Source organism: Salmo salar, chromosome 01, assembly GCF_965601325.2.
Source record: "Salmo salar chromosome 01, fSalSal1, whole genome shotgun sequence".
NCBI classification, from domain to species: Eukaryota; Metazoa; Chordata; class Actinopteri; order Salmoniformes; family Salmonidae; genus Salmo; species Salmo salar.
In genome coordinates, this window is record NC_138291.1 from 46,309,502 (window position 1) to 46,326,816 (window position 17,315).

At 42.5% G+C, this 17,315-nt stretch overlaps 1 protein-coding gene across 3 annotated transcripts in view; it reads left to right on the top strand.

Annotated features, from left to right (window-relative positions):
* Positions 1 to 17,315, top strand: part of foxn3 (forkhead box N3) — a 123,431-nt gene that overhangs the window by 71,292 nt on the left and 34,824 nt on the right. For all 3 annotated transcript variants that reach the window (XM_014196326.3, XM_014196371.3, XM_014196335.3), the window contains exon 4: positions 14,888 to 14,955. In XM_014196326.3, the coding sequence (XP_014051801.2) occupies positions 14,888 to 14,955 (68 nt within the window). The remainder of the gene's footprint in view (positions 1 to 14,887; positions 14,956 to 17,315) is intronic.

Below are 17,315 nucleotides of genomic sequence, written 5' to 3' on the forward strand. Positions count from 1 at the left end.
TGGCTAGGGGGGAATAAGCTGTTCAGGTGCCTTTTGGTCCCAGACTTGGCGATCCGGTACATCTTTCCATGCAGAAGCAGTCTGTGGCTTGGGTCTGTGGCTTAACTGTCTGTGGCTTGGGTCTGAACATTTTCCAGATCTTCCTCTGACACCGCCTGGTATAGAGGTCCTGGATGGCAGAGAGCTCGGCCCCAGTGATGTTCTGGGGCGTCCGCACCATCCTCAGGAGCTCCTTGCGATTGAGGGCAGTGCAGTTGCCATACCAAGAGTCTTGATGCAGTCAAGATGCTCTCAGTGGTGCAGCTGTGGAATGTCTCAACGTCGTCTGTGATGTGGTAAACTCCTTAATGTTATCGGATGAATCCCTGAACATATTCCAGGCCGTGTTAGCGAAGCAGTCTTGTAGCTTAGTGTCCGCTTTGTCGGACCACTTCCGTACTGGGCTTCCTGTTTAGAGTTTTTGCTTGTAAACAGGAAGCAGGAGGATGGAGTCATGGTCTGATTTGTCAAAGGGATGGCGAGGGAGGACCATGTATGTGTTTCTGTGGTTAGGGTAAAAGTGTGTCTGCCAGTTTCACTTCTCTACAACAGTGTGTCTGTAGACTTAAGGATGGATCCTGAGTGGTGGCACTAAGCTCCGTCTTTTGTGTGAATCAGGCATTCTTGTCAAAGGGAGATTTGGAAGGAATCAAATCAAATGTATTTGTCACATGCTTCGTAAAACAACAGGAGAGAGAAACGATGCAGAGATAAACAATAACACAAGGAATAAATACACAATGAGTAACGATAACTTGGCCATATACACAGGGTACCAGTACTTTTATTTTATTTATTCATCCTTTATTTATATAGGAAAGTCAGTTAAGAACAAATTCTTATTTACAATGACGGCCTAGGAACAGTGGGTTAACTGCCTTGTTCAGGGGCAGAACGACAGATTTTTACCTTGTCAGTTCGGTGATTCGATCTAGCGACCTTTCGGTTACTGGCCCAACACTCTAACCACTAGGCTACCTGCCTCCCCAGTACTGAGTCGATGTGCTAGGGTACAAAGTAATTGAGGAAGATATGTACATATAGTTAGGGATAACGTAACTAGGCAACAGGATAGATAATAAACAGTAACAGCAGCGTATTTGATGAGTCAAAAAAAGTTAGTGCAGAAAGGGTCAGTTGTGAGTTCCACGTACATGTTTGAAGACAGGATTCTGCCTTTAGTTAACGCGCGTGTGCACGCACACACAAACACACACAGATCCACTTCTTAGAGGGGCTTCAAATCTGTATAGGGTCACTTCTGTCAAAACAGTAACAGCTGTTTCCATGGTACTGTGAAGCTCCTGGTTCAAGACTATCTCATGTCACTTTTTACCTTTGAAACTCAGCTCTCTGTTGATGTTGCCTTACAGAAGAAAATCCAAACTTCATAGCCTGAACCCAGATGTGTTTGCGCTGTCTTGTCAACTCCTATGGTCATTGTCACTCCAAACAATACAGAGCTATTTTTATTTTACCTTTATTTAACTAGGCAAGTCAGAACAAATTCTTATTTACAATGACAGCCTACCCCGGCCAAACCCGGACGATGCTGGGCCAATTGTGCACCGCCCTATGGGACTCTCAATCACAGCCGGATGTGATGCAGCCTGGATTTGAACCAGGGACTGCAGTGACACCTCTTGCACTGAGATGCAGTGCCTAAGACCGCTGCGCCACTCGGGAGCAGACTACAAGCTTTAGTGTTACTAACATCAGTTCCTCATCAGTTCCTCTGCTGAAAAACAGTTATTGATAAAGCTACGGCCGTAGCTCTCACACAAGTTCTTTCTTTGTTCTAAATTACCATCGGACCTAACCTGCAACCAAGCAAAACTCTTTCTTAAAGGTGAATTCTAAGTTATGGTCAACTCGGGGCTTATTTCTTGATGTGTACAGGAAATCTAAATTACAGACCACAGATACTATTTCTGTCTATCTTGTTGATGCTAACTGCAGTATGAGTTTATATAGCGAGGGAGGAAAAAGAGAGCAGATTGAAAAAGGAGATGTCAAAAGCCCGTCCATGTTTGCATTATTCTGTCCGTACAGCTGAATTGAACGAAACGCTGGGCTCGACTGATACCGCCAGTCATGCTGTTACCATGGCAACAGATACCTGGGTGGTAACCCGACGCCAAGCATATGTGGACTGGGACTATGAACACTGGGCTGGCCCCTGGTGAACTAACCTAAGAACAGACCTGAGCCATGGCTATTGTATCCCTCCACATACTGTACTTTACACTGGGTCCAATTGATATTGTGACTTTAATTACAGTCTCAAAGAAAGTTTATAACTTGCAACTTAATAATAAGTCTGTAGATTTTGTGGAGCAATGGTTAAGTCAGTGCAAACTTTAGGTCACATACACACACACACACTTTTCAACAGAGCCCTCTCTATTTCAGGCGCAGGGGAAAGTAGGGCGCTGTGACTGTGAGAGAGACTCGGCTCTGTAGGAAAACAAAGAGTCTTTTTAAACTTGTGGCAAAGCGGTTGGACCTAGTACAGTCATGTACTAATGGCTCTGTATAATGTAGGCTTTTACTACACTATGTCACTGTATAATGTAGGCTTTTACTACACTATGTCACTATATAATGTAGGCTTATACTACACTATGTCACTGTATAATGCAGGCTTTAACTACACTATGTCACTATATAATGTAGGATTATACTACACTATGTCACTGTATAATGTAGGCTTATACTACGCTATGGTACTGTATAATGTAGGCTTATACTACGCTATGGTACTGTATAATGTAGGCTTTTACTACACTATGTCACTGTATAATGTAGGCTTTTACTACACTATGTCACTGTATAATGTAGGCTTATACTACACTATGTCACTGTATAATGTAGGCTTATACTACACTATGTCACTGTATAATGTAGACTTATACTACGCTATGTCACTGTATAATGTAGGCTTATACTACGCTATGGTACTGTATAATGTAGGCTTATACTACTCTGTCACTGTATAATGTAGGCTTATACTACACTGTCACTGTATAATGTAGGCTTATACTACACTGTCACTGTATAATGTAGGCTTATACTACGCTATGTCACTGTATAATGTAGGCTTATACTACGCTATGGTACTGTATAATGTAGGCTTATACTACGCTATGTCACTGTATAATGTAGGCTTATACAACACTGTCACTGTATAATGTAGGCTTATACTACGCTATGTCACTGTATAATGTAGGCTTATACTACGCTATGTCACTGTATAATGTAGGCTTATACTACGCTATGTCACTGTATAATGTAGGCTTATACTACACTATGTCACTGTATAATGTAGGCTTATACTACGCTATGTCACTGTATAATGTAGGCTTATACTACACTATGTCACTATATAATGTAGGCTTATACTACACTATGTCACTATATAATGTAGGCTTATACTACACTATGTCACTATATAATGTAGGCTTATACTACACTATGTCACTATATAATGTAGGCTTATACTACACTATGTCACTATATAATGTAGGCCTATACTACACTATGTCACTGTATAATGTAGGCTTATACTACGCTATGTCACTGTATAATGTAGGCTTATACAACACTGTCACTGTATAATGTAGGCTTATACTACGCTATGTCACTGTATAATGTAGGCTTATACTACGCTATGTCACTGTATAATGTAGGCTTATACTACGCTATGTCACTGTATAATGTAGGCTTATACTACACTATGTCACTGTATAATGTAGGCTTATACTACGCTATGGTACTGTATAATGTAGGCTTATACTACGCTATGTCACTGTATAATGTAGGCTTATACTACACTATGTCACTATATAATGTAGGCTTATACTACACTATGTCACTATATAATGTAGGCTTATACTACACTATGGTACTGTATAATGTAGGCTTATACTACGCTATGGTACTGTATAATGTAGGCTTTTACTACACTATGTCACTGTATAATGTAGGCTTATACTACACTGTCACTGTATAATGTAGGCTTATACTACACTATGTCACTGTATAATAGACCTATCTGCTGCCTTTGATACTGTGAACCATCAGATCCTCCTCTCCACCCTCTCCGAGTTGGGCATCTCCGGCGCGGCCCACGCTTGGATTGCGTCCTACCTGACAGGTCGCTCCTACCAGGTGGCGTGGCGAGAATCTGTCTCCGCACCATGCGCTCTCACCACTGGTGTCCCCCAGGGCTCTGTTCTAGGCCCTCTCCTATTCTCGCTATACACCAAGTCACTTGGCTCTGTCATATCCTGACATGGTCTCTCCTATCATTACTACACTATGTCACTGTATAATGTAGGCTTATACTACGCTATGGTACTGTATAATGTAGGCTTATACTACACTATGTCACTGTATAATGTAGGCTTATACTACACTATGTCACTGTATAATGTAGGCTTTTACTACACTATGTCACTGTATAATGTAGGCTTATACTACACAGTGGCAGACGGTGCCGTTTAAGATTAGGGAGGATACTTTTTTTTTAATGAACATGGCCTTATTTCTATTACAGCATATTGGATGACTGTCATTCATATTCCATTCAATGTAACATCAATAGGTTTAGGCTACAATGACACTCCAATTTTCCCTATATCCATCATGATGTTGCTACGAATTAAAGTTTATAACGCAGGTGCACAGGTCGAGAGACAAATTGGATCCTACCTTTTTATGTGAGTAAAAAATGTCATGACAGGCCTGATGGAAACAGATTTTTGGGGGGTAAACTTTCCAAATGTCTAGAAAACAAAATACACTATACAAGGTGGGATCTTTTTGTGTCTGTAAAATGAATAATGGGAAAAATGTTGGTGGAAACATTTTTATGCGCAAATATTGACATAATAATCATCATATGGAAGTAAACTTGGAGGCACGCGATGACATGTTGTGTGGTCCTCCCACTACGACTCGTTGGTAAAGCATGCAGTTTATTAGTCTACAGATGAAATAAGTTATGATGAACGTCACAGGGTGGTGAAAGTGCACAGTGATAAGCTTGATGCTCCTTTCCAATAAATATCGAGGGTCTTATTCTGGTGACAGGATGATCAATGCTTGACTGCCATTTGACAAATACAAAGAATCTCTCTCTTTTGTCCATAATAGTCATCTAATCCTGTAGGCTATACAGACGCTTTAGCCAACAGCATGCAGATAGCGCTGTGGGCACACTCACTATATAATGGCACATTTTTGGTGAGAAAACCATCAATAGAGTTTAACTTGTATTTTTTAATTAGGTACATGGGAATTTAACCGCAACAGGTATTTTTATGTGCGCTACATCATCACTCACAGACTTTTATCTGCAACAGTTTGATTTGATGGACACACATTTCTGGTGGGAGTATGTACATGTTTTTATGTGGATTTTAGAGTATTCGCATGAAAATCTGTCGCCAATTGGATGGAAACGTAGCTAGTGACACTTTCAATACCACCTTGCACACTTTTGCCTGCATCTAGTTTACCTAGGGTGTAATCATTAGTCAAAACAGTTGCAAACAAGTTTCTATTGGTTTAACCCCATTTTGTTGCATTTGAGAAATGTTTTTCAACAGAATCGGCTGAATGAATACACCCCTGATCCTCTGCACACACAGTTCACTTTCATAGCAGCCACATACACACATCATCATCACTCTGCTCATTGTATAATTCCTTCTCTCATCTACGTGCTCTCCTCCTCTCACATTTTCCCTTTGCTTGTGGACTTCAGTGCACAACACAACAGCTGCGAAAAAAACATTCCAAGCCAAACATTCATACCATAACCGCTACACACAGCCTACATCGTTGTCACCATATTAGCTAACATCATAGTCAACATAGCTACTAGGACTAACACGTCAGTGAACCCACTACAATCACGTAGTACAGTGTATAGTAATCAGTTTAGCAGTTACACCTGTGGTCCCATCGCTGCAACTCCCGTATGGACTAGGAGAAGGCGAAGGTCAAGAGTCATGCGTCCTCCGAAACACAACCCCACCAAGCTGCACTACTTCTTGACACACTGCTGGCTTAACCCGGAAGCCAGCCGCACCAATGTTTCAGAGGAAACACCGTACAGCTGGCGACCGAAGTCTGCATGTATGTGCTCGGCTGCCACGAGTAGTTGCTAGAGCGTGATGGGACAAGGACATCCCAGCCAGCCAAACCATTTCCTAACCCGGACGACAGTGGGCCAATTGTGTGCCGCCTCATGGGTCTCCCAGTCGCGGCCGGCTGCGACACAGCCCGGGATCGAACCCGGATCTGTAGTGATGCCTCTAGCACTGAAATGCAGTGTCTTAGACCACTGCGCCACTCTGGAGGCCCCTCACTATTAATTTTTTTAAATGAAATTCACTGAGTAGGATGGTCCTGCACTTCCTCCTCCGAGGAGCCTCTACTGACACTATAGTATGTCACTGTATAATGTAGGTTTATACTACACAATGGCACTGTGTAATGTAGGCTTATAATACACTGTGTCACTGTATAATGTAGGTGTATACTACAGTATGCACATACATTAATGGCATTGATGTCTGTACTCCAGATAGAGAGGGAATCAAAGCCCTAATTATTTCAACTTAATGACGAATTGCACTTGTCTGCTTCCCTACAACTGTCTGCTATCACTGCTATTTATTTAATATTTTCTAGCATGTAGAGTTGGTTATATACTGTATCTTTTAGAGTCAAAACAAACTTGTAATATCTCAATAAATTACTCAGTGAGCTCTCATCCCTTTAAATGGTAAACATGATATCACATACAAGACTGTTGGCTGGTGTTGATTTGACCTGGATCCATACACTCTTAAAAAAAAAGATATTATCTAGAACCTAAAAGTGTTCTTGGGCTGTCCCCATAGAATAATCATTTTTGGTTCCAGGAAGAACCATTGTCTCACATCAAATGGTGTCACTCCTCCGCGACACTCGTCCCTCAACCAATCCAAAGACAGTACAGTATGAAGATAGGCAAAAATTGCTTCTCCAATAGAAATCCCCGATCACACTTATAGGCAATGTCATGGTGACGTTGGCTTGCTAAGCTCATGTGTAGAAACGCGTCATCTGGTGTCATGGTTGTCTCGCGCTGAACTGCGCATGTGCAGGCCATCAAATCAAAGGCACTCCTTCGATATGAAATTATTTTGACGAAAATGGAAACGTGTCAGTTTATCACATTCACGAGGTTGGAGTTATAACATGTTAAACTACTTAAGCCATTGGCTCGATTCTAAGTTGTAGATTTTCTCAAAATCTAAAAGGCACAACTAAGGAAGAATCTTTCCCTTCTCTCAAACACCAAACCCCCTGCCTGCTCTGTTTGGTCTGTTTCGCAAGCGTTCCCAGAAGTCTCGCGATGTTGTGCCTCTGGGTTTAGAAACTCTGTGACCGATCTGCCTTGTAGGATGTGGAACTCTTATTCAAATTTGAATATTGAGCATCCGCCATTCAAAAAATGAAAACATAGTTCCTAATTTTGGACATCACTGCACTCTTGTATAACTCTCCATGAAATATGCAGAATAAATAGCTAGCTAAATTCTTAAAATGTTGTGACAGATTTAATAGTTTGTAAATTTGAGAAAATAAAAACAAACCGGTGGCTATCTCCTGCACAAATTCTGTGCAAGGATGTTGGTCGCCAGTGCAGTGACTTGGTCAGCTGTGTAGCTAACAGTTTATTTTCAAATGTTCAGAGGAGACTGTGTAAATCAGGCTTTCATGGTCGAATTGCTGCAAAGAAACCACTACTAAAGGACACCAATAATAAGAGACTTGCTTGGGCCAAGAAACACGAGCAATGGACATTAGACCGGTGGAAATCTGTCCTTTTGGTATTGTACAGTTGAAGTCGGAAGTTTACATACACCTTAGCCAAATACATTTAAACCCAGTTTTTCACAAGTCCTGACATTTAATCCTAGTAAAAATTTCCTGTTTTAGGTTAGTTAGGATCAGCACTTTATTTTAAGAATGTGAAATGTCAGAATAATAGAGAGAATGATTTATTTCAGCTTTTAATTATTTCATCACATTCCCAGTGGGTCAGAAGTTTACATGCACTCAATTAGTATTTGGTAGAATTGCCTTTAAATTGTTGAACTTGGGTCAAATGTTTCGGGTAGCCTTCCACAAGCTTCCCCCAATAAGTTGGGTGAATTTTGTCCCATTCCTCCTGACAGAGCTGGTGTAACTGAGTCAGGTTTGTAGGCGTCCTTGCTCGCACACGCCTTTTCAGTTCTGCCCACACATTTTCTATAGGATTGAGGTCAGGGCTTTGTGATGGCCACTCCAATACCTTGACTTTGTTGTCCTTAAGCCATTTTGCCACAACTTTAGAAGTATGCTTGGGGTCATTGTCCATTTGGAAGACTCATTTGCGACCAAGCTTTACCTTCCTGACTGATGTCTTGAGATGTTGCTTCAATATATCCACATAATTTTGCTTCCTCATGGTGCCATCTATTTTATGAAGTGCACCAGTCCCTCCTGCAACAAAGCACCCCCACAACATGATGCTGCCATCCCTGGGCTTCACGGTTGGAATGGTGTTCTTTGGCTTGCAAGCATCCCCCTTTTCCTCCAAACATAATGATGGTCATTATTGCCAAACAGTTCTATTTTTGTTTCATCAGACCAGAGGACATTTCTCCAAAAAGTACGATCTTTGTCCCCATGTGCAGTTGCAAACCGTAGTCTGGCTTTTTTATGGGGGTTTTGGAGCAGTGGCTTCTTCCTTGCTGAGCGGCCTTTCAGGTTATGTCGATATAGGACTCATTTTTACTGTGGATATAGATACTTTTGTACCTGTTTCCTCCAGCATCTTCACAAGGGCTTTTGCTGTTGTTTTGGGATTGATTTGCACTTTTCGCACCAAAGTACGTTCATCTCTAGGAGACAGAACGCGTCTCCTTCTGTGTGTATGACGGCTGCGTGGTCCCATGGTGTTTATACTTGCGTACTATTGTTTGTACAGATGAACGTGGTACCTTCCGGCGTTTGGAAAATGCTCCCAAGGATGAACCAGACTTGTGGAGGTCTACAATTTTCTTTCTGAGGTCTTGGCTGATTTCTTTTGATTTTCCCATGATGTCAAGCAAAGAGGCACTGAGTTTGAAGGTAGGCCTTGAAATACATCCACAGGTACACCTCCAATTGACTCAAATGATGTCAATTAGCTTATCAGAAGCTTCTAAAGCCATGACGTATTTTTCTGGAATTTTCCAAGCTGTTTAAAGGCACAGTCAACTTAGTGTTTGTAAACTTCTGACCCACTGGAATTGTGATACAGTGAATTATCAGTGATATAATCTGTCTGTAAACAATTGTTGGAAAAATGCACAAAGTAGATGTCCTAACCGACTTGCCAAAACTATAGTTTGTTAACAAGAAATGTGTGGAGTGGTTGAAAAGCGAGTTTTAATTACTCCAACCTAAGTGTATGTGAACTTCTGACTTCAACTGTATATAGGTAACTGTAAAGTAATGAGTGGGACATATAGTGTTTCGTTGCATACTATTTTATGTCAATCATATTGCTGCTTGTAGCCTGTAACTGATGCTTCGTGGTCTTATACTTCAAATCAAATTGTATTGGTGTAACGTTCGTTGTATTGAGTGGACCAAAACGCAGCGGGAACGTGTATACTCATGTTCTTTTATTTAGAAGGAATGGTGAACACTAAACAAAATAACAAACACCGACGAAAAACAGTCCTGTCAGGTGCAACCTACCCAACAGAAACAACTACCCACAAAAACCCAAAGGAAAACAGGCTGCCTAAGTATGGCTCCCAATCAGCGACAACGATGTACAGCTGTCCCTGATTGAGAGCCATACCAGGCCAAAACAAAGAAATACAAAAACATAGAAAAAAGGACATAGAATGCCCACCCTAGTCTCACCCTGGCCTAACTAAAATAGAGAATAAAACCCTCTCTATGGCCAGGGCGTGACAATTGGTCACATACTCATGGTTAGCAGATGTTATTGCGAGTGTAGCGAAATGCTTATGCTTCTAGATCCGACAGTGCAGCAGTATCTAACAGGTAATATCTAACAATTCCACAACAAAATCTAATATCTAACAAATTCCACAACAAAACCTAATACACACAATCTAGTAAAGGAATGGGATAAGAATATATAAATATAAAATATATGGATGAGCAGTGACAGAGCGACTAAGATGCAATAGATAGTATATAATAGATGGTGTAGTGTACTATACATATGAGATAAGTAATGTGAGATATGTAAACATTCTTAAAGTGGCATTATTAAAGTGACTAGTGTTCCATTTATTAAAGTGGCCAATGATATCAAGTCTGTAGGTAGGCAGCCGCCTGTCTGTGCTAGTGCCTTGAGAAAGTGGCTTTGAGTGCTAGTGGCCTTGAGACAATCTGATGGCCTTGAGAAATAATATTTTTTTCAGTCTCTCTGTCCCAGCTTTGATGCACCTGTACTGACCTCGCCTTCTGGATGGAAGCGGGGTGAACAGGCTGTGGCTCGAGTGGTTATTGTCCTTGATGATCTTTTTGGCCTTCCTGTGACATCGGGTGTCGTCGGTGTCCTGAAGGGCAGGTAGTTTGCCCCCGGTGATGCGTTGTGCAGACCACATCACCCTCTGGAGAGCCCTTTGGTTGTGGGCGGTGCAGTTGCCGTACCAAGTGGTCATACAGCCTGACAGGATGATCTCGATTGTGCACCTGTAAAAGTTAGTTAGGGTTTTCGGTGACAAGCCACATTTTTTTTAGCCTCCTGAGGTTGAAGAGGCGCTGTTGTGCCTTCTTCACCACACTGTCTGTGTGAGTGGACCATTTCAGTTTGTCCCTGATATGTACACCGAGGAACTTAAAACTTTCCACCTTCTCCACTGCTGTCCCGTCGATGTGGATAGGGGGGGTACGCCCTTTGCTGTTTCCTGAAGGTTGTTTTCCTGACACCACACTCCGAGTGCCCTCACCTCCTCCCTATAGGCTGCCTCGTCATTGTTGGTCATCAAGCCCACTACTGTTGTGTCGTCTGCAAACTTGATGATTGAGTTGGAGGCGTGCTTGGCCTCACAGTCGTGGGTGAACAAGGAGTACTGGAGGGGGCTGAGAACGCACCCTTGTGGGGCCCCAGTGTTGAGGATCAGCAGAGTGGAGATGCTGTTTCCTACCTTCACCACCTGGGGATGGCCCGTCAGGAAGTCCAGGACCCAGTTCCACGGGGTGGGGTTGAGACCCAGGTTCTCAAGCTTCATGATGAGTTTGGAGGGTACTATGGTGTTGAACGCTGAGCTGTAGTCAATGAACAGCATTCTTACATAGGTATTCCTCTTGTCCAGATGGGATAGGGCAGTGTGATGGCGAATGCATCGTCTGTGGATCTATTGGGGCGGTAAGCAAATTGAAGTGGGTCTAGGGTGACAGGTAGGGTGGAGATGATATGATCCTTGACAAGTCTCTCAAAGCACTTCATGATGACAGGAGTGCTACGGGGCGATAGTCATTTAGTTCAGTTACCTTAGCTTTCTTGGGAACAGGAACAATGGTGGCCATCTTGAAGCATGTGGGGACAGCAGACTGGCATAGGGAGAGATTGAAAATGTCTGTAAACACACCAACCAGCTGGTCTGCGCATGCTCTGAGGACGTGGCTAGTGATGCCATCTGGGCTGGCAGCCTTGCAAGGGTTAACACGTTTAAATGTTTTACTCACGTCGGCCACGGAGAAGGAGAGCCCACAGTCTTTGGTAGTGGTTCGCGTCGGTGGCACTGTATTGTCCTCAAAGCGCGCATAGAAGTTATTTAATTTGTCTGGAAGCAAGACGTCGATGTCCGCGACTGGGCTGGTTTTCTTTTTGTAATCCGTGACTGTCTGTAGAATGTGGCTTGTTTATCAAGTGTTCTGCCTTGCAATAATAAATACCATAAATGAAGAAATAATGGGGAAAAAAACAGCAAATACCTAGAGGTTTTAACTTAAAAAAACAAAACAATGAAAATGCTATTTAGTACTATAATGGTATTAACTAACATAATATTATTACGAAAATACTTTATAAAAATGTTCTAGGCTATCCTACCATTGAATTTAGGTTGTGGCTAGGGTTACTATCTGTTCAGGGTTAGGGTTATTGCAAAATAGTTTATACCTAGGGTTAGGGTTAGGGTTAGGCAAAAAACTGAATGGGTTTATAGTTCACTTTCTCCTCCCCGTGTCCACCTGTGGGTACTACATACCTTTCTGGGCTCACAATCTGAGGTGTCAGATCTACAAATCAACGAGGTAGACCCATCCATTTGGTTGCAACTCAGTGAACCAGCGCAGCATACACTCAATTCGATGCCTACTAATGAACAGATTTCGACGCATATCAAATTACCCAGCAACCATTTATAAACAACAAAACTGGTCCAAAAATCGTTTCGTTTTTCATTCAAATTTTTCTGCCGGTTTCAATTGGCAAAATCTTGAAAAAGAGAACACGGACACGTGTTTTGTTTTAGGTTTTACACCTTTTTCTGGAAAGAATTTGGTAAACCATGACCAGAATTAAAAAAAAACATTTAATCGCTTGGCGTCAGCCATCTCTTCACCGTGGGCCACCGCAACGTGTACTCAGCCGAACAGTGAGATCGCACATCAAGTAGCCGTTACCTGAGGTAAATGTTTAAGGTTTACGTGGGTAAATCTCATTGCTAACAATTGCGAAGCTGGCATTTTGATGGAGAACAGTAGGCTAGGAATAGAAAGTTTGGAAGGTGAGTTGGTGCTACGTGCTCAGTGAACTAATTGGAGCTGGCAGGGTGAAAAATGCCCTAAAATAAGCCCTGTTTTTTTGCGATTACTTCAAAACCATGCCAAGCAGCTGGGACATATGGTAAAATTATGAAACTGGGCTCCATGGCGGATGCAATTAACTAGTTTTTATCAGAACATTTCAGTGACTGGCTCATCTGTTGCCGGACAAATCTATGCTAGCTTTCGTGCCCATAGTCAAGCTTCAGAAATACTGCTCATTGAAGGACAATTATCTTTAGCTAGATGTAAAATGGGGTGACTAAGACTTCCTCACCAAAAGAACATCAACATTATTGACATTTATTGTTCTAGCTTAGATTAATTCAGACATTTTTGAGGCAGAAATGGGATTCAGCAGACGATGTCGCCTAGGTAATATTTTCAAATGTTGTGGCAACACCTTGTAGCCGGACTACTTTTGATCTATCCCATGATCCTTTGCGAGGTACGAGACAGATCAGTGCAGGTGGAACCAACGCACTAGCTGATGTAAGACAATGGGTAGAAGAGCCCTTTTGAGTTCCACCAAAAAGGGGTCTCCTATGGGGACAGCCGAAGAACCCTTTTTTCTAAGTGTGTAGTGGTGTTTAGTAGCTGGTCTCCAAACAAAATACATGAATACCAATAAAGGAAAAAGGAAGTTGACGATGTTGTTTCGGTTGCCAGGCAACACATATGCTAATGAGGCTGTCAGTCAGTCAGAAGGCTTCTGTGTGTGTTTGCCTGTGTGTTTGTATGCGTGTGGCTCAGTGAGTGTGTGTGTGTGTGTGTTCGTGTGTGCACGTCTCAGCATTCAGTGTCTCAGCATTCCGACACAGCTATAATTGAAAGTATCCGTTCTCTGTATGAAGAGTGGAGATGTGATGGCCCTCTCCTCTCCACAGCTAAATTATCCCAAATTGTCAGGTCAGACCTAGCCATCTGTCATCGGCGTAGTGCCCTGCTTATCAGGAGATGGAGATGGAGAAACAGGTCGCTCTGTGCTTGATTAAGGTGCCTGTTGAACACGTTTTTTTTCTCTTCTCCTTCGCTCTCCGTCGTTTAATTGAGACGTGTCTCTCTTTCTGAGGCAACTCATCAAGTGTGTGTCTTAAGCTGGTGGCACACACACACACACACACACACACACACACACACACACACACACACACACACACACACCGTTTTGGGGCTATAATGTGCTGTGCCTTCCTGCTCCACTGTTTGTTCTACAGCTCAATTAGTTAATATGGAGTAAGCAGATTAACATGGAGCATAGCAGTAGACGGCCTGGCTGTGGCTCTGCTATCTGCTGTGTTACAGGGGTGTGTGTGTGTGTGTGTGTGTGTGTGTGTGTGTGTGTGTGTGTGTGTGTGTGTGTGTGTGTGTGTGTGTGTGTGTGTGTGTGTGTGTGTGTGTGTGTGTGTGTGTGTGTGTGTGTGTGCGCCTCCCTATCTATGTGAGAGGATGAAGGACTCAGATGGAGCTCAGTGGAAGATCAGACTACCATCTGATTAGATCGGGGATAGCTCTGTCTGGTCTGAGAGAGAGGTAGAGGGAGGGAGAGCCAAAGAGAGACAACGGGGAGAGAGGATTAAGAGACAACGGGGAGAGAGTGACAGACAGACAAAGAGAGAAAAGTGATAAAGGGAGTAGGAGAGAGAGAGAGTTGTGTCCAGTCCTTATCCCCTCGACTGCAGAGATAAAGGTATTAGGAGTCTGTTAACCCTTTGAACTCTTATCATACACACACATCGACCCCACACACAACCTCTGTGTGTTAGCGTGCGTGTGTGTGCGTGGGCGCTTCGATGACTGCTCATGTGGTTACAACTAAAAGGCCATGGTCTGTTTCTAGTGTGTAAGGGACTGGTTGAAACAACCTTGCTGTGTTTTGCATAGAGATTGAAGAAGTGCTGCTCCAGTGGAATATTTTACAGGGCTGTCATTTGAGCGAATTCAGTCCGAGGCTCTTCCTTACTCATGCTCTCCCTTCTTTCTCTCTCTCTCTCTTTTTCTGCAGCATGTCCAGTCCTCCTATATGGCCAGGGAGTCCCTTCTTCCGAAAAAATGGAGGGGTCCTCCTGCAAGGTACCGTCACATAGACTTTTAATATTATACCTTCTCTTCTCACTCCCTCTCTCTCCCGTATCTCCTCCTCACCCCCACGGTGCACGGTAGGATGGACTTGAAACCCCCATCCTTCACTTTCTGATACACTTCAAAGCTGCCGAAGTGAAGTTGGTTCATTTGCATATGCTCTTTAGATATCATTAACCCAGTCTAACTCTCTCCTTCCTTCCTCTCTCTCTCTCTCTCTCTCTCCCCCTCTCTTTCTCTCTCTCTGTCGATCACCCTCCCTCCATGCAGGCACCTGGCTAGATCACAATAGCCTTAACTCACACTGTATAGATCCGGCATTGGTTCTGCTTTTATAAAAAGGAGCGTCTCTAAGTCTCGAGGTGGCTGCCTTTTTGTGTCTGCTCCTCTCCCCTCCTCTTTCTCTCATTCAGACGTCATTTTTTTTGGCAGGGGGGTATATAGAGATTCTGGCAACATCTCTTCAGCTGCTTCTTCCCTCTCTTGTTTTTCCTGCTGTACTGTAATCCGATGGAATGTCTTTTTCTCCTTTCTTTCTCCTCCTCCCCCGCGGTGCTGGGCATTGAGAAGGGGTTTGGTGCATAAGTCGCCATTGTTCCTTTGTCTCTTGACCAGTTGATCAGTATTCCAAGCTCCTGCTAATATGATACTGCAGATGGTAATGGTAATGCATAGAGAACAGACCTTAATATGGCTATTGTGGAGCAACAGAAAAAGAGAGGGAGGGAAATCCCTTTTCCTGAGGACAATGCTGCAGTTTTTGAAACAGGGGAAGATGGAAGAGGAGTTTTGGAAAGGAGGCATACGGCTTCTAACGTATTGTTTTATCCCGAAGAGGATAAATATATCTATCTTTCCAGGAGTGTTTGAGGAAGAAAAGTAAAAAAGTGTTACAAAGAATGGGCAAATTATTCTACTGAAGTGGTCCAGTGTTGCATTGAGTGTGTGGCTATTGTACAGTGATGTAGAATATCAGAAGGAAGGACACATCTGAAATTGGACCCTATTCCCTATAGGGCTCTGGCCAAAAGTAGTGCACTACATAGGGAACAGGGTGCCATTTTGGATGAAACCCATTGTCTTTGTGTTGAACTTTATTGTCAGTTAATCCCCTAGTCAGTTAGGAAGACATGGAGATTCACCTTCTGAAAGTTGCCATGGTAATGGTTAGAGCTGGCCACCTAAAGTATTGTTGCCATGGCTGCGATACGTCGGTAGACATCTTCCCCAAGCTTTTGTGTCTGTGGGAGAGGGCGTTGAGACTGTCAGGGTTTTTACTATGGGGAGTTTCATCTTCTAGATCAGACAGTGAATTGAGGAGATGAGAACGTAAAGGTATATAGAAGACATAATTGCCTGTTTTGGGTCTTCCCTCTTTCTCCTTTTATTTTGGTCAATTATATTCCTCTCTCTCAATTATTCTGCCTCTCATACTTCCTCTAATCCCTCTCCATCTATTTATCCCCCCCCCCTCTCTCTGCCCCCGCATCTCTCGGATTCTCTTGCATTTAAATGCAGAAGATGCATTCAGTTGATACATTTAATTAAATAAGTTTATAAAAATAAATAAACAACAAAATGTACATGGATGATGGTTACACTATGTATTACTTGTAAGTGATGTACAATGTATATACTTCAGGGAACTAAAGGTCATGGGATGTCCCTCAGGCTATGGAAATCACCCAGAATCATTCCCAGCTTTATGTCATTATTAAAAGCACAGACGTTGGGAATTGATGGATCTTATTTGGGAGGATTTCTTACAGTAGAAGAGAAAGTGCATCTCTGTCTGTACCTCCCCTGTAGTGCAGTGACCACATAGTGTTCCTCTTTGGGAAGCCATGTCTTTTTGTATGGCCCTTTTCTAAAACCTACTGGTGGTCGCTGAGCCTGTGTTTGGTCACTGTTCTGTTTTGGATCTCTGACAGAGTAGAGACATTCTGACAATTTGTATTCTCTTTTGAGGGCCAAACAGCAGTTTAGTTTATTCTTTGTTTTTGTTTAGGAGGTTTTAATTTCTGTAACAATTTGATTGATTTCCTTGTGTGTTTTGGGTAATAGGGTTGTTTAGTGTTTTTAACAGCTGACATAGGGGATTCTTTTCAGGGTTTCACTGTTGGCTTTCCAGTGCTTTGAATAGTAAGGATGTTGGGGCTTAATTTCAGATGGTGCAAAAATGTTTGTGTCCTTTTCTTTATATTTACAATTAAAGGGAATCTTCAGAGTCCTGCTCTGCATACATGATTTGGTATTTAAAAAATATATATGTTAAGGATAATTCTGTATGTTGATTTTCTTTTGGGTTTTTAGCCCAGTGCTTATAATCATAATTACAGATTGGACTCCAA